General features: G+C 43.3%; 1 protein-coding gene across 2 annotated transcripts in view; it reads left to right on the top strand.

Annotated features, from left to right (window-relative positions):
• Positions 1–20,370, top strand: part of LOC120065380 (ubiquitin-associated protein 1-like) — a 28,470-nt gene extending 8,100 nt beyond the window's left edge. Inside the window, exons 2-7 of one of the 2 annotated variants that reach the window (XM_039016333.1) lie at positions 9,288–9,328; positions 9,455–9,579; positions 9,821–10,597; positions 10,767–10,913; positions 11,856–11,957; positions 17,457–20,370. In XM_039016333.1, coding sequence (XP_038872261.1) covers positions 9,295–9,328; positions 9,455–9,579; positions 9,821–10,597; positions 10,767–10,913; positions 11,856–11,957; positions 17,457–17,597 — 1,326 coding nt within the window. In that variant the 5' untranslated portion in view covers positions 9,288–9,294 and the 3' untranslated portion in view covers positions 17,598–20,370. Of the gene's footprint in view, positions 1–9,200; positions 9,329–9,454; positions 9,580–9,820; positions 10,598–10,766; positions 10,914–11,855; positions 11,958–17,456 lie in introns of both variants that reach the window. The other variant, XM_039016332.1, reaches the window with a different exon arrangement.
• The last annotated feature ends 725 nt before the right edge of the window (positions 20,371–21,095 follow it).

Here is a 21,095-nt window from a genome sequence, read left to right as displayed (position 1 = left end):
GGGAAGGGTACCAAAATAATTCTGCAGCATTGAAGGTCCCCAAGAACATCCTTCTTAAATGGAAGAAGTTTGGAACCACCAATACTCTTCCAAGAGCAGGCAGCCTGGCCAAACTGAGCAATTGGGGGGAATGGCCTTGGTCAGGGAGGTGACCAAGAACTTGATGGTCACTCTGACAGAGCTCCAGAGTTCTTCTGTGGAGATGGTTGTCCTTCTGGAAGGTTCTCCCATCTCTGCAGCACTCCACCAATCAGGCCGTTATGGTAGAGTGGCCAGATGGAAGCCACTCCTCAGTAAAAGGCACACGACAGCCCGCTTGGAGTTTACCTAAAGACTTTCAGACCATGAGAAACAAGATTCTCTGGTCAGATGAAACAAAGAGTGAACTATTTGGCCTGAATGCCAAGCGTCAAGTCTGAAACCTGGCACTATCACCGCAGTGAAGCATGGTGGTGGCAGCATCATGCAGTGGGAATATTTTTCAATGGCAGGGACTGAGATGCTAGTCAGGATTAAGGGAAAGATGAACGGAGCAAAGTGCAGAGATATCCTTGATGAAAACCTGCTCCAGAGCGCTCAGGACCTCAGACTGGAGCGAAGGTTCACCTTTCAGCAGGACTACGACCCTAAGCACACACCCAAGACAACGCAGGAGTGGCTTCAGGACAAGTCTCAATATCCTTGCGTCGCCCAGACAGAACCCGAACTTGAACCCGATCGAACATCTCTGGAGAGACCTGAAAATAGGTTGGATGGGGAGCATCGCTGCACAGCTGACAGCTTGAGGATCTGCAGAGAAGAATGGGAGAGACTCCCCAAATACAGGCGTGCCAAGCTTTATCCTAGTCTTCACCCAAGGAGACTCGAGGCTGTAATTACTGCCAAACGTGCTTCAACAAAGTACTGAGTAAGGGTCTCAATACTTATGTAAATGTGTTTCTTTTTCTGGATTAAACATTTCTTTGCAAAAATGTATACTACCGTTCAAAAGTTTGGGGTCACTTAAGCTAAATATGTCTTTGTCAATTTTTTTTAAATAACAAAATTGATCAGAATAGTATTATTATTATTGAACCTTTATTTAACCAGGAATAGCTCATTGAGATTTAAAATCTATTTCAAGAGCGTCCTGGCCAAGATAGGCAGCAAACTACAAGTAATCTAGTAAAAACCATAGAATTCACAAGAGTTTAACAAAATTAAAAACATTGATTCCCTGACCTGTCAGTCTTAAGATCATTCATCAGTGATTTAAAAATACCAATCGGGATAAGTTCTTCCAGTTTAAAAGTATTTTGTAAGGCGTTCCAAGACAGAGTACATAAAAGCCCTTTTACCAAATTCAGTTCGGACATTTGGAACAGTTAGCAGGTCCAGCGAACAAACAGAGTACCCACCACATTTCGGAACAATAAAAATGCCCAAATAAAAAGGTAGTAAACCCAAAATGGCTTTGTAAATAAAATTATACCAGTGACTGAGCCTACGAGTGACTAGAGAAGGCCAGCCAACCCTGGTATACAAAGTGCAGTGGTGCGTAAGGGTTTCGCAGTTTAAAATAAATCTCAAAGTGCCATGGTAAAGGGTGTCAATTGATCTCAAACACTGAGCGGAAGTATTCATATATCAAATATTCCTGTAGTCTAGTAAAGGCATAAATGTAGCTGATACTAGCCTCCTTCTGGCTTCAAAAGAAAAACAGGCCTTATTCCTAAAATAAAATCCCAATTTCAGCTTCAATTGTTTTGTAAGTGTTTGAATATGCAATTTAAAAGAGGCCGTCATAAATTAAAATTCCAAGATATTTATATGAGGTTACAGTCTCAATCTCAATGCCCTGACAGGTAATAATAGGTGAAAAGTTCAAAGGTCTATTTCTTGCTTTAGAAAACACCATTAGTTTAGTTTTGCCAGTATTGAGGATAAGCTTCAATTGACACAAGGTATGTTGAACAGTATAAAAAGTATTTTGCAACTTCTGGAAAGCTTTTGTAAGAGACGAGGCATAACAGTATCAGCATAAAAATGAAGTTGCGCATTTTGGACATTTTTGTCAATTTTTTTAAAAATATAAATAGTGAATAAGAGAGGACCAATGACATAGCCTTGGGGCACACCATTACAGACAGACAATTTAACAGACATGAGTCCATTAAATTGAGTGCACTGAGTTCTATCAGACAGTTAGCAAACCATGCAACTGCATGCTCCGAAAGACCTACACTCGACAATCTCTGCCTTAGTATAGCATGATCAATTGTATCAAAAGCCTTAGAGATCAATAAAAAGTGAGACACAGTGCTGTTTTTTGTCAAGGGCTACAGTGATATCATTTAAAACCTTCATGGCTGCTGTAATTGTGCTATGCTTCTTCCTGAACCCCTATTGGTACATTGATCAAATAAAAAGTAAGTAAATAAAGTTAGTAAATAAACTCTTTTAGCTGTTCACTCACAAGGGTTTCAAGTATTTTCACCAGGGGTGACAGCATTGAGATTGGCCTATAATTATTTAAAATAGTTGGATCTCCCCCTTTTAAAAGTGGTAGGACAAATGCTGATTTCCAGATCTTTGGAATTTCATTACGTTCCAGGGTGTGTAGACATTCTTAATGTTGTAAGTGACTATTGTAGCTGGAAACGGAATATTTTTTTTAATGGAATATCTACATAGGCGTACAGAGGCCCATTATCATCAACCATCACTCCTGTGTTCCAATGGCATGTTGTGTTATGTAATCCAAATTTATAATTTTAAAAGGCTAATTGATCATTAGACAACCTTTTTGCAATTATATTAGCAGACGCCTCAAGTCCTCAACTGGCAGCTTCATTAAATAATACCCGCAAAACACCAGTCTCAACGTCAACAGTGAAGAGGCGACTCCAGGATGCTGGCCTTCAAGGCAGAGTTCCTCTGTCCAGTGTGCGTTCTTTTGCCCAGCTTAATATTTTCTTTTTATCGGCCAGTCTGACCGACATATGGCTTTTTCTTTGCAACTCTGCCTAGATGGCCAGCCTCCCGGAGTCGCCTCTTCACTGTTGACATTGAGACTGGTGTCTTGCGGGTACTATTTAATGAAGCTGCCAGTTGAGGACTTGTGAGGCGTCTGTTTCTCAAACTAGACACGCTAATGTACTTGTCCTCTTGCTCAGTTGTGTACCGGGGCCTCCCACTCTTTCCAATCTGGTTAGAGCCAGTTTGCGCTGTTCTGTGAAGGGAGTAGTACACAGCGTTGTATGAGATCTTCAGTTTCTTGGCAATTTCTCGCATGAAATAGACTGACGAGTTTCAGAAGAAAGTTATTTGTTTCTGGCCATTTTGAGCCTGTAATCGAACCCACAAATGCTGATGCTCCAGATACTCAAGTAGTCTAAGGCCAGTTTTCAGCGGTGCTAACATAATTGCAGAAGGGTTTTCTAATGATCAATTAGCCTTTTTAAAATGATAAACTTGGATTAGTTAACACAACGTGCCATTGGAACACAGGAGTGATGGTTGCTGTTAATTGGCCTCTACGCCTATGTAGATAGTCCATTCGAAAATCAGCCGTTTCCAGCTACAATACTCATTTACATTTACATTTACATTTAAGTCATTTAGCAGACGCTCTTATCCAGAGCGACTTACAAATTGGTGCATTCACCTTATGATATCCAGTGGAACAACCACTTTACAATAGTGCATCTAAATCTTTTAAGGGGGGGGGGGGGGGGGGTTAGAAGGATTACTTTATCCTATCCTAGGTATTCCTTAAAGAGGTGGGGTTTCAGGTGTCTCCGGAAGGTGGTGATTGACTCCGCTGACCTGGCGTCGTGAGGGAGTTTGTTCCACCATTGGGGTGCCAGAGCAGCGAACAGTTTTGACTGGGCTGAGCGGGAACTGTACTTCCTCAGAGGTAGGGAGGCGAGCAGGCCAGAGGTGGATGAACGCAGTGCCCTTGTTTGGGTGTAGGGCCTGATCAGAGCCTGAAGGTACGGAGGTGCCGTTCCCCTCACAGCTCCGTAGGCAAGCACCATGGTCTTGTAGCGGATGCGAGCTTCAACTGGAAGCCAGTGGAGAGAGCGGAGGAGCGGGGTGACGTGAGAGAACTTGGGAAGGTTGAACACCAGACGGGCTGCGGCGTTCTGGATGAGTTGTAGGGGTTTAATAGCACAGGCAGGGAGCCCAGCCAACAGCGAGTTGCAGTAATCCAGACGGGAGATGACAAGTGCCTGGATTAGGACCTGCGCCGCTTCCTGTGTGAGGCAGGGTCGTACTCTGCGAATGTTGTAGAGCATGAACCTACAGGAACGGGTCACCGCCTTGATGTGAGTTGAGAACGACAGGGTGTTGTCCAGGATCACGCCAAGGTTCTTAGCACTCTGGGAGGAGGACACAATGGAGTTGTCAACCGTGATGGCGAGATCATGGAACGGGCAGTCCTTCCCCGGGAGGAAGAGCAGCTCCGTCTTGCCGAGGTTCAGCTTGAGGTGGTGATCCGTCATCCACACTGATATGTCTGCCAGACATGCAGAGATGCGATTCGCCACCTGGTTATCAGAGGGGGGAAAGGAGAAGATTAATTGTGTGTCGTCTGCATAGCAATGATAGGCGAGACCATGTGAGGATATGACAGAGCCAAGTGACTTGGTGTATAGCGAGAATAGGAGAGGGCCTAGAACAGAGCCCTGGGGGACACCAGTGGTGAGAGCACGTGGTGCGGAGACAGATTCTCGCCACGCCACCTGGTAGGAGCGACCTGTCAGGTAGGACGCAATCCAAGCGTGGGCCGCGCCGGAGATGCCCAGCTCGGAGAGGGTGGAGAGGAGGATCTGATGGTTCACAGTATCAAAGGCAGCCGATAGGTCTAGAAGGATGAGAGCAGAGGAGAGAGAGTTAGCTTTAGCAGTGCGGAGCGCCTCCGTGACACAGAGAAGAGCAGTCTGTTGAATGACTAGTCTTGAAACCTGACTGATTTGGATCAAGAAGGTCATTCTGAGAGAGATAGCAGGAGAGCTGGCCAAGGACGGCACGTTCAAGAGTTTTGGAGAGAAAAGAAAGAAGGGATACTGGTCTGTAGTTGTTGACATCGGAGGGATCGAGTGTAGGTTTTTTCAGAAGGGGTGCAACTCTCGCTCTCTTGAAGACGGAAGGGACGTAGCCAGCGGTCAAGGATGAGTTGATGAGCGGGGTGAGGTAAGGGAGAAGGTCTCCGGAAATGGTCTGGAGAAGAGAGGAGGGGATAGGGTCAAGCGGGCAGGTTGTTTGGCGGCCGGCCGTCACAAGACGCGAGATTTCATCTGGAGAGAGAGGGGAGAAAGAGGTCAAAGCACAGGGTAGGGCAGTGTGAGCAGAACCAGCGGTGTCGTTTGACTTAGCAAACGAGGATCGGATGTCGTCGACCTTTTTTTCAAAATGGTTGACGAAGTCATCTGCAGAGAGGGAGGAGGGGGGAGGAGGGGGAGGAGGATTCAGGAGGGAGGAGAAGGTGGCAAAGAGCTTCCTAGGGTTAGAGGCAGATGCTTGGAATTTAGAGTGGTAGAAAGTGGCTTTAGCAGCAGAGACAGAAGAGGAGAATGTAGAGAGGAGGGAGTGAAAGGATGCCAGGTCCGCAGGGAGGCGAGTTTTCCTCCATTTCCGCTCGGCTGCCCGGAGCCCTGTTCTGTGAGCTCGCAGTGAGTCGTCGAGCCACGGAGCAGGAGGGGAGTACCGAGCCGGCCTGGAGGATAGGGGACATAGAGAGTCAAAGGATGCAGAAAGGGAGGAGAGGAGGGTTGAGGAGGCAGAATCAGGAGATAGGTTGGAGAAGGTTTGAGCAGAGGGAAGAGATGATAGGATGGAAGAGGAGAGAGTAGCGGGGGAGAGAGAGCGAAGGTTGGGACGGCGCGATACCATCCGAGTAGGGGCAGTGTGGGAAGTGTTGGATGAGAGCGAGAGGGAAAAGGATACAAGGTAGTGGTCGGAGACTTGGAGGGGAGTTGCAGTGAGATTAGTGGAAGAACAGCATCTAGTAAAGATGAGGTCAAGCGTATTGCCTGCCTTGTGAGTAGGGGGGGAAGGTGAGAGGGTGAGGTCAAAAGAGGAGAGGAGTGGAAAGGAGGCAGAGAGGAATGAGTCAAAGGTAGACGTGGGGAGGTTAAAGTCACCCAGAACTGTGAGAGGTGAGCCATCCTCAGGAAAGGAACTTATCAGGGCGTCAAGCTCATCGATGAACTCTCCAAGGGAACCTGGAGGGCGATAAATGATAAGGATGTTAAGCTTGAAAGGGCTGGTAACTGTGACAGCATGGAATTCAAAGGAGGCGATAGACAGATGGGTCAGGGGAGAAAGAGAGAATGTCCACTTGGGAGAGATGAGGATCCCAGTGCCACCACCCCGCTGACCAGAAGCTCTCGGGGTGTGCGAGAACACGTGGGCAGACGAGGAGAGAGCAGTAGGAGTAGCAGTGTTATCAGTGGTAATCCATGTTTCCGTCAGTGCCAAGAAGTCGAGGGACTGGAGGGACGCATAGGCTGAGATGAACTCTGCCTTGTTGGCCGCAGATCGGCAGTTCCAGAGGCTGCCGGAGACCTGGAACTCCACGTGGGTCGTGCGCGCTGGGACCACCAGGTTAGAGTAGCGGCGGCCACGCGGTGTGAAGCGTTTGTATGGTCTGTGCAGAGAGGAGAGAAGAGGGATAGACAGACACATAGTTGACAGGCTACAGAAGAGGCTACGCTAATGCAAAGGAGATTAGAATGACAAGTGGACTACACGTCTCGAATGTTCAGAAAGTTAAGCTTACGTTGCAAAAAAAATAAAATCTTATTGACTAAAATGATATAGTACTGCTGGCTGGTGAAGTAGGCTGGCTAGCAGTGGCTGCGTTGTTGACTTTGTTTGAAAGTGTAGCTGGCTAGGTAACCTCTAACTGGCTAGGTAACCTCGACAATTTCTCTAAATTTCTCTAAACTACACAATTATCTTGGATACAAGGACAGCAAAGACAACTATGTAGCTAGCTAACACTACGCTAATCAAGTCGTTCCGTTGTAATGTAAGTTTCTACAGTGCTGCTATTCGGTAGAAGTTGGCTAGCTAGCAGTGTTAGCTAGCAGTGTTGACTAGGTAGGAGAACGGCAGCGCGGCGGACGAAAATAGCTGGCTAGCTAACCGATAATTACTCAAAACTACACAATTATCTTAGATACAAAGATAGCAAAGACAACTATGTAGCTAGCTAACACTACACTAATCAAGTCGTTCCGTTGTAATGTAATCGTTTCTACAGTGCTGCTATTCGGTGGCTAGCTGGCTAGCTAGCAGTGTTGACTACGTTACGTTAGGACGAAAATAGCTGGCTAGCGAACCTCAATAACTACACAATTATCTTTGATACAAAGACGGCTATGTAGCTAGCTAAGTAGCTAGCTAAGATCAAACAAATCAAAGATAGCAAAGACAACTGTGTAGCTAGCTAACACTACACTAATCAAGTCGTTCCGTTGTAATGCAATCGTTTCTACAGTGCTGCTATTCGGTGGCTAGCTGGCTAGCTAGCAGTGTTGACTACGTTACGTTACGTTAGGACGAAAATAGCTGGCTAGCGAACCTCAATAACTACACAATTATCTTTGATACAAAGACGGCTATGTAGCTAGCTAAGATCAAACAAATCAAACCGTTGTACTGTAATGAAAATGAAAATGAAATGGTAATACTACCTGTGGAGCGAAGCGGAATGCGGAATGCGACTACTCGCTCCAACCCGGAAGTCGGAAGTTTTTTTTACAACATTAACAATGTCTACACTGTATTTCGGATCAATTTGATGTTATTTTAATAGACAACGTGCTTTTCTTTCAAAAACAAGGACATTTCTAAGTGACTACAAACTTTTGAACGGTAGTGTATAACCTGTTTTTGCTTTGTCATTGTGGGGTATTGTCTAGATTGAGGGGAATTTTTTAAATTGATTTTAGAATAAGGCTGAAATGTAACAATGTCTAAAAGATTATAAATAAAGTCAAGGGGTCTGAATACTTCCAAATGCTCTGTATAATGGTGGATATGGTGTTGATGTCTTGGTTTTGTCTTGGTTCAGGGTGTTTTCACACTTGGTCCCTTTAAGCCAATTTTTGTGTACTCAGTGCAGTTCGCTTAGTTTTTTTTTGCAGTGTGAACTCTCCAAATGAACTCAGACCCTTCAAAAGATCCCCCGAACTGAAACCATCTCGTGAGGTGGTCTGAGTTTGGTTCTCTTGAATTCTGCGGTCTGTTTCTCCTTTTTTGAAGACAATTTTAACGCAAAGCTCCCCAGGTTTGCATGTCATTATTCCCGCACCACACACTAGACTACTATAACACATTTTCCTCTGGATATTGATTAGTGATTGTCAAGGACCCACAGACATTCCAAAATGTCTTTGTTCAGATTGTTTGCATTAAGTGATCAATAGGCTGAGAGCTTCATAAGCTGTTCATTGATTGTGGGGTTTGAATAGTGTGAGAAGACTACATGTTTGTTGAGAAACAGATTTTGTACTCTATTTTAGCTCTTAACGGGGTAGTAGCCTACCTTGGGTGTACAATTTTCTTTTTCAATTACAGCGTTGATTGAATAATTGCGGAATAAATAACAAATGTATTTAAAGCCCTTTTTACATCAGCCGATGTCACATTGTTATACAAACCCAGCCTAAAACGCCAAAAAACAAGCAATGTAGATGTAGAAGCACGGTGGCTAGGAAAAACTACCTGGAAATGCAGGAACCTAGTAAGAAACCAGGTTATGAGGGGTGGCCAGTCCTCTTCTGGCTGTGCTGGGTGGAGATTATAACAGAAAATTGCCAAGATGTTCATACGTTCATAGATGACCAGCAGGGTATTATAATAGTAGTAGTTATTCTGTTACCAATCAAATGCACATATTAATAGCATCTTCTGATTACAATTCTGTCTCATATTTTAACTAAATGCAGTCAATCTATTAGTGTACAAAATGTATAGCTAGCTGTCCAATAATGCTTTCTGATTGAATGGCTTGTCCTACACATTGTAAAAGCCCAGAGTGCATGTTGGAAAGAGATATTGGTTCCTTTCTTAACATAGCAATGTGAATGCAAAGAGGACCACAAAATAGTTGAAGTGAACTGGCAAGAGTTGAGTCCTCATTCAAAGGCAAGGGCAGTGTGAATACAAAGAGAACTGACTTCTTTTGCTCTTTGTTTTTACCCCAGAGTTCACTTTAAATAGGACTGTGAAACACCCTCACTGCTTCCTCTAAGGCATCTCCCACTCATTCAAGAGCCCTGTGTGTTTTACAGACTCTAAATGGCTGCGAGGAAGTCTGATACCCACAACAATGGTGAGTGTGTCTGTCTTTCGGGCTCTTCCTCTGTTCTCCATCTGCTCATTTTGTTTAAAAATATTCCTACATTTGCATCATGGTGTCATTTTTCATTTAGGCCAATCACTCATCCTGTTTTTCCAGGACCCATCAGCTACCTTGATGACGTTCCCTTTAAAATCAACGATAAGTTCCGCTGCCCTGCCAAAGTGGGGCTTCCTGTTGGCTTCTGCCTGCCCGACTGTCTCTCTGTGCTCGCAGACCTGCAGGTAAGCCTTCTGACTTGTGTCACTGCATCAAGCGTTTCAATGACGGGGCTGCTTGGGGGTAATTTATCGCTTCCCTGTAATATTAGTCTGTATTAGGGGGGCACCTCTGTAAATGTTGAAAATAAGATATCTCATGACTCGACCAGATTCACCCGGGTTGATTAGTCTCCATTCCTTTAGTCCTTTGTCTGCTGCTCCGCTCTAACTAGGCATGCTGGTTGTCTCTCTTTGGGCACTGCAGTATGACTTCTCCCTGGAGAGGCGGAGTGTGCGCTGGGGGGCTGAGCTGGCCGAGGCCAGGGCGGCGGAGGCCCAAGCTGCAGAGGTGGCCAGGCTGGTGTTGGAGAGCAGGGAGCACTCACCCCCCGCACAGGACCCTGACGGGGGATTGGCTGGCGGGGGCAAGAGGCCTCGCCCCGCCGAGGAGCAGGACGCTCTCCCGCCCGCATTGAATCCGCTGATGGCTTCACTGCGCCACAACGCCATCCTCACCCCGCTGCCCGCGCCCGCCAGGCAGACCGCTCCCAGCATCCCGGAGCCACAGTACCTTAACCTGGCTGACTTTGAGCGTGAGGAGGACCCCTTCGACAAGCTGGAGCTGAAGACGCTGGACGATAGGGAGGAGCTGCGCAACATCCTCCAGAGCCAGCCCCAGCAGCAGTCTGTATCCCCACCTGAGGAACCCCAGCCCGAGCTGGCATCGCGAGGCAGCACGCCTCCACCCCAACTCCCCGCCACCAGCCTTCCGGCCAAAACGGCCTTTTCCCTCAACGGGCTGGTGGCGCAACTGGACATGGACAGAGCTGGGGGTCTGGCCCAGGGACGGACAATGGATCCAGACCGGCCCTGCAACATCCGCTCGCTGACCTTCCCCAAGCTGTCGGACCCCGGGGAATTGTCATTTGACTCCTACTCTCCAGCCCCTGTACCACCTAGCCTATCCACCGGCAGCCCACCGGCACCCCAGCAGAAGACAGAGGAGCCACCCAGGCACACCCAAAATGGGGCACCAAAGCAGGTAAGCTTACACACAGAAGGTGAAGTGGGCTTTGCTTAGTTTCAATGACTAAATGTATGGCTCAATTATTTCAAACTTCTGAAAAGCTTAGAGGTTTTGTGGACCAGAGGAAGATGCTTTTTCTGGACTCTTATACAGATGTGATGCTAAGAAAACTCTCTCTGCATAGATAAATGCAGGTCCTCTCCCGTGCAGAGCGGCACTGCTCAACCTCTCTCCCAGTGGGCGGCAATGTGTGGAGACCATCGTGTCCATGGGGTACTCCTACGAGGGGGTCCTGCGGGCCATGCAGAGGCGAGGCCAGAATGTGGAGCAGGTACACCCCTCCGCTCTCCCTCCCGGTCACAGCAGCCTAGGCCCATTTTCTCTACACAGATCTGTTTTAAAGAAATGTTCTATTTGATTCTGTGCTGTCATTCACTCACTGCCCATTGCGCCCAGAGAATTTTCTGTGTGTCATGGTTGACTGAAGTCATCAGGTGTCTGTGTTATGTGATTGTGTTCACAAAAAAGTACACCAGGCAACAAGTTGACGATGGTAGTTGTGAATAAATGAATTGCGTTTACGCAGTGTTTTCTTTTGTCTCAAAACACACCATCCATCACCTTTGTTTGATGCCTCAACACTATGATGGCATTGCAGTGAATGATTTCAGTAGTACTGTAGGAGACACTTGTTAGGGGCTAGTTAACTCCCGAGTGGCGCAGTGGTCTAAGGCACTGCATCTCAGTGCAAGAGGCGAATCCAGGCTGTATCACATCTGGCTGTGATTGGGAGTCCCATAGGGCATTGCACAATTGGCCCATAGTCATTTGGGTTTGGCTGGGGTAGGCCGTCATTGTAAATAAGAATTTGTTCTTAACTGACTTGCCTAGTTAAATAAAGGTTACAAAAAAACATTTGAATAAACATTGGCTAGCAATGGAATGACACAGTGGTAGTTGACACATTTGACAGCTAGCTTCCAAAATGAAAAGAAATGTGTCAAGCATCACGCAAGTACAATATTTTATAATGTGAATTTAGCTATCCCTCTAATCAACAATGAATATGAATGTATTTCTATTAAATGCCAACATTAGCTATTTCATAAATTAGCTATTTCATAAATTCACCTCCAAGAATTTGGTCACATCATATTTTCAGTCATAATTATCTTGCTCTCAGCTTGTACAACCACCTAGTAAATAGACAGTCTGGACTTGCACATGAAGCCCTCACCAAAAGATCAACAATATCTGTCATCCTGTGACCCAGGTGCTGGAGTACCTGTTTACTCATACACGTCTTTGTGAGCGGGGATTTGAGCCCAGTGCCGTAGAGGAGGGCTTAGAGATGTACCAATGCTCTGAAGAGAAGGTGAGTCCACCCACAGTCTCTACCGTCACATACACTGATATGCACGTTTATACAGATGAACTCAGCATGCAGAACCAAAAACTGTTAGGACGACTAGCCAGCCAACTCCATTATCTCTGATGTTTCAACACACAAATGTTGAGTTTTCCCTGAACTTAGATAAACCAAGCATGTGCCGTTCTCCTCCCTCCACCTTTCTTCTCAAATGTGTGGCGGCCTAGGGAAATCCTTCTCTCAATATCATCTTGATATTGACTATTTCTGAAAATTGCAAACTGTCCCAAATCCAGATATATTTCAGACCCTGAGTTATGAGCTTTTAAAGTTGACTTCAGACAAAATAATAAATTACAACTGCATTCTAAGATACTGTTATTTTTTTCTAATTCCATTAACACTTGAGAGAAGAACACCAACACTGATTGATTGTTTCAAAAGATTTATTGTCACTATTCTGAACAAAAATATAGACACAACATTTGAAGTGTTGGTTTGTTTTTTATGAGCTGAAGTAAAATATCCCTGAATTTTTCCATATGCACAAAAAGCTTATTTCTCAATGTTGTGCAGAAATGTATTTACATCCATGTCAGTGAACATTAATTACTTTGGCAAGATAATCCATCCACCTGACAGGTGTGGCATATCAAGAAGCTGATTAAACAGCATGATCATTACACAGGTGCACCTTGTGCTGGGGACAAAAGGCCACTCTAAAATGTGCAGTTTTGTCACAACACAATGCCACAGATGTCTCAAGTTGAGGGAGTGTGCAATTGTCATGCTGACTGTAGGAATGTCCACCAGAGCTGTTGCCAGAGAATTTAATGTTAGTTTCTCGACCATAAGAGAATCGTTGTTTTTAGAGAATTTAGCAGTACATCCAACCGGCCTCACAATTGCAGACCACGTGTAACCATGCCAGCCCAGGACCTTTGCATCTGCAGTGGTGGAAAAAGTACCCAGTGGTCATACTTCAGTCAAAGTAAAGATACCTTCATAGAAAATGACTGATGTTAAAGTAAATGTCACCCAGTGAAAGTCTAAAAGTATTTGGTTTTAAATATTCTTAAGTATCAAAAGTAAAAGTATAAATAATTTAAAATTCCTTACTAAGCAAACCAGACGGCATGAGATATATATATTTTTTATTTTATTTTTTAACACAGATAGCCAGGGCCCCCTCCAACATTCAGACATAATTTACAAATAAAGCATGTGTTTAGTGAGTCTGCCAGATCAGAAGCAGAAGGTATGACCAGGGATGTTGTCTTGATAAGTATGTGAATTGGACCCTTTTCCTGTCCTGGTAAGCATTCAAAATGTAATGAGTACTTTTGGGTGTCAGGGAAAACATATGGAGTAAAAAGTACTTTATAACATTTTTTTTTTAAAAGTACATTAAGTTAAAGTTGTCAAAAATATAAATAGTAATGTACAGATACCCCCAAAAACAACTTGAGTAGTACTTTCAAGTATTTTTAATTCAGTACATTACACCACTGCACATCCAGCTTCTTCACGTGCGGGATCGATTGAGACCAGCCACTTGGACAGCTGATGAAACTGAGGAGTATTTCTGCCTGTAATAAAGCCCTTTTGTGGTGGAAATACTCATTTTGATTGGCTGGGCATGGCTCCCCAGTGGGTGGGCCTATGCCCACCCATGGCTGCTCTCTTGCCCAGTCATGTGAAATTCATAAATTCCTTAAATTATCTAACTCAGTGAAATCGTTGAAATTGTTACATGTTGCGTTTTATTTTTGTTCAGTATATATATATTTTTACCTCATTTACGAGAACAAATTATTATACTATACAATACATTACACTGCCTTGAGTTATTCCACATTTTGTTGTTACAGCCTGAATTCTAAATGGATTCAATATTTTGTTGTTCGCAAAATCTAATTTTATTTGTCACATGCAGATGTTAATGCGAGTGTAGCGAAATGCTTGTGCTTCTAGTTCCAACCATGCAGTAGTATCTAACAAGTAACCTAACAATTTCACAACTACCTTATACACACAAGTGTAAAGGAATGAATAAGAATATGTACATAAAAATATATGAATGTGCGATGGCCGAACGGCATAGGCAAGATGCAGTATATGGTATAGAGTACAGTATATACATATGAGATGAGTAATGTAGGGTATGTAAACATTATATAAAGTGGCATTGTTTAAAGTGGCTAGTGATACTTTTATTACATCAATTTTTTTCATTATTAAAGTGGCTAGAGATGAGTCAGTTTGTTGGCAGCAGCCACTCAATGTTAGTGATGGCTGTTTAACAGTCTGATGGCCTTGAGATAGAAGCTGTTTCTCAGTCTCTCGGTCCCTGCTTTGATGCACACCCATTTGATGACGAAGTGTAAACATGTTTTTAGAAATGTTAGCAAATTTATTTACAATTTTAAATTTACATAAGTATTCACACCCATGAGTCAATACATGGTAGAATCCCCTTTCTCTAAGAGCTTTGCACACCTGGATTGTACAATATTTGCCCATTTCTAACTCGGCCACTCTGGAACATTCACTGTCTTGGTAAGAAACTTGTGTAGATTTGGCCTTGTTTTAGGTTATTGTTCTGCTGAAAGGTGAATTAATCTCCCTGTGCCTGGTGGAAAGCAGACTGAACCAGGTTTTCATCTAGGATTTTGCCTGTGCTTAGCTCCATTCTGTTTTGTTTTTTTAAAATCTCAAACTCTCCAGTCCAAAGCATACCCATAACATGATGCAGCTACCACTATGCTTTAAAATATGGAGAGTGGAACTCAGTAATGTTGTATTTAACATAACATTTTGTATTCAGTACAAAATGTTTTTGCAGTATTACTTAATTACAAACAGGATGCATGTTTTGGAATATTTTTTTATTCTGTACATGCTTCCTTTTCACTCTGTCATTTCGGTTAGTATTGTGGAGTAATTACAATGTTGTTGATCCATCCTCAGTTTTCTCCTATCACAGGCATTAAACTCTGACGGTTTTAAAGTCACCATTGGCCTCATGGTGAAATCCATGGTTATTTCCTTACTCTCCGGCAATTGAGTTAGGAAGGACGCCTATATCTTCGTAGTGACTGGGTGTATTGCTACACCATCCAAAAGTGTAATTAATAACTTCACCATGCTTGAAGGGATATTCAATGTCTTTTTTCCCCCGTCTATCAGTAGGTGCCCTTCTCTGCGAGTCATTGGAAAACCTCCCTGGTCTTTGTGGTTGAGTCTGTGTTTGAAATTCCCTGCTCGACTGCGGGACATTACAATTATCTGTATGTGTGGGGTACAGAGATGAGGTAGTTATTTAAAAATTGTGTTAAACTCTATTGCACACAGTGAGTCCATGCAACTTATATGACTTAAGCACCATAACAAAGGAGTGGACTACTTACTGACAAGACATTTCAGCTTTTCGTTTTTTTAATTAGTACAAATTTCAAAATACGTAACTCCACTTTTGATAAAGTTAAGGTTTGTGAATACTTTCTGAAGGCACTGTACACCTGATTATACCAAACATATGGAACACCTTCCTAATATTGAGTTGCCCCCCCCCCCCCCCCCCTTTTTGCATTCAGAACAGCCTTAATTTGTTGGGGCATGGACTTTACAAGATTTTGAAAGCGTTCCACAGGGATGCTGGACCATGTTGACTGCAATGCTTCCCACAGTTGTGTTAAGTGGGTGGTTGACCCTTTTTGATACACACACAGGAAACTGTTGAGCGTGAAAAATCCAGCAGTGTAAAGGTTCTTGACACAAACCGGTGCGCCCTACTACCATACCCTGTTCAAAGGCACTTAAATATTTTGTCTTGCCCATTCACCCTCTGAATGGCACACACACACAATCCATGTCTCAGTTGTCTCGAGGCGTATAAATCGTTCTTTAACCGGTCTCATCCCTGTCATTATACAGATTTTTGAAGTGGATTTAACAAATTATATCAAGGGATCATAGCTTTCACCAGGTCAGTCTATGTCATGGAAAGAGCAGGTTTTCTTAATGTTTTGTATACTTACTGTATATTTGAATTGGAACCCAAATAATGTGATTATGAACCGTCAACAACCAATCCTTAAAAACATAAAATTAAGATCCTTTTGATTTGACTATATGCAACACTGGATGGCAAAAATAATGAGAATTGAAGTTCAGCTTGATGAACAGGTACTGGAAAGTGTTGCTGACGTCTCCATGGCCAGGAGGAACAATCTTATCTGCTGAGATAATATTACATTTTTGTTTTTCATACATGCAAAGTAAAAACAAAAATACTACAAGACAATCGCACAAAGCATAAATATAACAGTAGAGGCAAATAAAATAGTACAGTACTAGTGTGTAAAAGCAAATAGTGACTGGGTAGTACCAGGTAACTACGACCTGGTGTTGTTGAAGGCCCAGATGGCAGTGGGTAAGAAGGATGGAATTCATATTGATATTCATTAATTTGACACTCTCTGACAAACACAGAGATTTCTAACACACACAAACCACTAGGTTGTCATTCTTACCTTAGCCGAGTGCTCCATGGTGAAGACCACCTTGTATCCAGCGCTGACAACCAGATCTTTGAGCCTGCCCATGATTTTATCAGTCTTATTTATTTGGGTCCATATTAAAGTAAATTGTCATGGAGACAATGTTGAAACCACTCAAAGTAATCCTTGATTAGCGGTTATTCAGAGCTCAAAGTAATGACAACTAACTACCTAATCAAACAAAACAACATCGCTATTTATCTGAGAAGTCAGCTTCAACGATGATTGATGACTATTTAGAAAGCGGAAAGACTGCGTGCGTTTCTTACTACTAGGCTGAATGGAGCCCAATCCCATATTGCACCCCTTCTCGCCTGTGCACTCATTCACACCGCCTCAAAGATTTAAAGCATTGGATTGGTGTAGCTGTGTTGGTAGGCAGTGAAGGCAAGTGGCCAGGGCTAGCATGAGATGTGATGCGGCTCAAAATGACATGGTTAACGAATGACAGCAAGATGCCTCTCACTTCCAACAAGTTTAGGATAGGGCATCGATTGCATTGCTACCTTTTTTTAAATAAAAAAAATTCTGAACTGCAGAAATTGCTGCAATACTGTTAATATATTTTTTCTCACTTTTCATGTAATTTTGGCCTGCTGATAGGCCTACCAACCGATCAAGCAACATTAGAAGGTGTGAAACTCTCATGAACGTTAGCTCCTGTGTAAGGCCACTTGAAGACAAAATGAAAATCCAACCCACTTGTATTCATAACTACATTGTTGATTGTAAATAACGACTTTATACTAATACGTTACTAACCAGATAGCTAATTATTGTCTAAACCAGCCTAATTTCATTGATCTGTTCTTATAGATCGCCTTGCAAATGTTTGTTTTTTAACAATCTGTTTATAAAAAATAACAAATCTAGTTAAATTGTACAGAAACAATACATAACAAGAATTCCCAATTACAATGTATGTTTTTCATGATTTCTTCAGGCCTTAGAGTTCCTGTCGCTGATGACGCGGTTCGGCGAGATGGGCTTTGAAAGGGACACCATCAAGGAGGTGCTACTGGTGCACAACAACGACCAGGAAAAGGCTCTGGAGGACCTCATGTCCCGTGCCGCAGCCAGCTGAGTTCCCCCCCCTTTAACCATCCACCCACATGCTCCTTGCTGGCTTCCTCACACCCACACCCCCCCCCATGTTTCAACAGTGTTACAGCACAGAGGGGTGAACTCCGACCCAACGCAGCTCATGACTTCCGCTCATGATCCCACTCTGTTCCACTCTCACACAGTGACTCCAAGCGAGCAAACGCATACACTTCCATAGTCTATTCTTCTGTTCTTAGAGTGTGGGGGGGTAAATGGAAGAATGAGGAGCACCTGCGATTTGTGGTGGTTGGTTTGTGCTGACCACACCAGGGATACTTGCTTGTTTTTTTTTTTACAATTCCTAGCATGTCAATCAACGTGTGTGCACCGTGATGCTTGGAAAGGAGGCATGAACTTCCCAAAGGAGCATAGAGGAGGAGACCCAATGCTGCACAGCACTTTGGTGAGTGTGTCTGACTCTGTGGATGGGGACAATGGGCCCCGAACTAAGAGGAACCACTAGCCAGGCTCTACTTTCTACAGATGCACAGTTAACACTCCCAGCTAACTAAGCTGCCAACTTCCGCTGCCCAACATAGGCCTACAAAATGGTAGAGCGGAGGGGACGCCAAGCGGCCCATGTGTGACTAACTGACCGACGGACGCCAGAACCTAAAAACACAACTGGCATTGTCGCAGAACAGAGAACTGAGTTCAAGTAGTGCCCCCTCTGTTCCCGTGACTGGCGTTCACCGATCTCCCTCATCTTTTCTTTGCTGTCGTTTTGCTTGTTAATTTGTCAGTTTGTTCAAAAGGACACACATTGTTATTGTTTCCCGAGTCCTTGTATAGAGATTATTTCTTTGCTTTCTGTTTTAGGAACTGCATTAACAAAACCTTAAAAGTAATAATAACATAACTGCTACTACTGCCCGTTGGCTCGTTCTGCACTGGAACGGACTGCAAGACCAGTGGAGAAGAGGTGGTCAAATTATTTTGCAGGAAACATCACGTCCAAACGCATACTAACACTCACTGGCACAGAGAAATGTGACGATCTGTACAGACACACACACCTCACCAACATAGATATTGACTTCTTTAAAATTACACTGACATTTAGTAATAAAGAGATGAAATATGATCTAAAATGAGAACCTTTTATGAGAAGCAAGCACTAGGATGCAAGTGGTGCTTTGAAATGGTCCCTATTGGTTTTGATTCACAGACTGGACAGAGAGCTGGGGAAAAAATAATTGTTTTGCAGCCTAAACTTTTGTGCAATATGTTTTATGATGTGTGACTGACTGGCATATTTTTGGGTCTGAGCAGTGAGTAACTCCCAAAATGACAGATTGCCTTTGCTGGAGACACGCTCACTGGAGGAGGAAATCTGGAGAAAACATTTGATTTAATTGTCTGCTGTCATTTACTCCCCTCATTACTGAAGAGCAGGCTCTGTTATCAACTATGATTGTGGTCTTTGTCACACACTTTGTCACACACATGCTGATCTGAAAGTGTTTTCGCCTCTTTGCCTGGTGTCATGCATAAGAATTGGACTGGCAAATCTTCCAAGAACGGGTCAGAAGATCAAACAGCTTGTCAGTTAAATATTAACCAAATTCGTTAGGGTGATTTTTATTTAATAATTCTATTTCATATAGCTATGTTTTCACCTTGCATTGACCCTTTTTATTTTGACTACTGACCTGTGTATGAGTCTACAGGTGTTTTTGAAGTGCCATGATGATGCTCTCCATTTCATGTGTGAATCTTGTGTGCAGAAAAGCAGCTTTCCTCTCCCAACCAAGCAGCCAGTCGATTCAAGCTTCATGATTACTTTCCTAGTGTAATGACCAATGTCTTGATCTCAATCAAGAGGAATCAATGTCTTGATCTCAATCAAGAGGATCTCATGTGACAAATTACAACATTAACATTTGATTTGAAGATTCAGAGCTGAGAAGTTGAATGCAGTACATGGGAATGTGACTGAAAATTGGCACTTACCTCTGAGGTTGTACCTAGTTCTACCATAAGAAGACATGAACAAACCAATTGTTACAGATTTACATTATCACATAGGCCTACTATTGTAAGAAGAATCTGTTATTGAGAGCATACTGTCTGTGGAGTTTGATCTTTGTATTGATAATATGTTGCCAATACGTGTGTGTGCGTATGCATCAGAGTGGTAGAGGAGAGTAGACCGAAGGGGCTTTCTGGCATTATAAGACACTGGACCCTACGGTGTTCACAGAGCGCTTTGTACACAAATGTCAATGTGAACCGGTCTAGAACTTCCCCTAAATAGGTGTCTTAACATCTAAGCGATTAAAACACCCCAGATTCCATTCTGAATGATTAGACTTGAGTATAGCGTCTAAACGCAAGGCCTCCTCCAGATCTTGCTCTGAACTAAAGGCAACATTTTGCCTCCTGATAACTGGTCAATTTCCTTTTGACATGACTGGCTTCTTTGGGGAGGGGGGCACAAGATGCCAAGCCACATGGTGATGGTTGTGGGGAAAAAATATTGCTGGCCTGCTTTCTGCATTGTGGACATTATTGGGTCTAATCTTAACTTGAGATCTTGGTTTTGTAGTAAGCCTCGGAGTCAGTGATAGACTTGAAGTGTGGGTCTGATATGACATCTGGATTTTGATGTCTTAATTATAAAAATAAGGAGTGGTGTTCCTGGTAGCCCCTGAAATGTGATTTAAAAAATGTCAGTTTACTCCTGAATCATTTGGCAGTTCTTCAATGTTATTAAATGTACACATCTTTTCAATGGTGTGGCTGTTACTATTTATAAGGTGTGTGGGTTGTTTTTGTCCATGGTTTTTGGGAAAACAATGAATTTGTTAGTACTCAAGCAGATTAGAAATTATCAATATTTCATAGATTGGGGTGTTTTTCACATAGTGTGTACAGCAGCACAATGGTGAAGCGACAATAACAATGCAAAGAGATTGTTCCCTGAGCATTATGGGTAACGGCAAAAAACTTTCAGTGTTGTGGAGTGGTCAGCAGAAAAAAACAATAATGGAGCCATATTTTTGCTGTCTCAGTCAAAGCAGATGAGCTGTTCTGTTCATATACCATTACTGTGTCATCACAGAGCATATAACGGTTTTGTTCCATGCCTGGTTCCATTTTGGAACCTTACCTTTTGAAAATGCCAGAGAGTAAAATTACTTTTTGTGTTCACAGAGATCTCTAAGCTGTATAGGTGAAAGCAAAATGGTTACAGCTAGACTTTGCCTATTGAGCAGCTGAGTCGAGCAATAACCACACTGCTTACTACTACTAAGTAACCAGTCTTCTAGGACCTGTGAACACCACAAGTACTGTAGCCTGGTCTCAGATCTGTTTTTGTTATATTGCCAACTCCAATGCTGTCATTGTCAAGCCAAACAATAGGCATGATAATGAGTGACAAGGAGTTTGTATGATAGCACAGACAGACTGGGACTCAGGAAACACCAAAGGGAACTAGATTTAAATGGAACTAGGCTGAAAGTGGGCTAAAAGT

Source organism: Salvelinus namaycush, chromosome 20, assembly GCF_016432855.1.
Source record: "Salvelinus namaycush isolate Seneca chromosome 20, SaNama_1.0, whole genome shotgun sequence".
Lineage (NCBI taxonomy): Eukaryota > Metazoa > Chordata > Actinopteri > Salmoniformes > Salmonidae > Salvelinus > Salvelinus namaycush.
The sequence above is the reverse complement of the archived record's forward strand: the minus strand, read 5'-3'. Positions and strand labels throughout refer to the sequence as shown.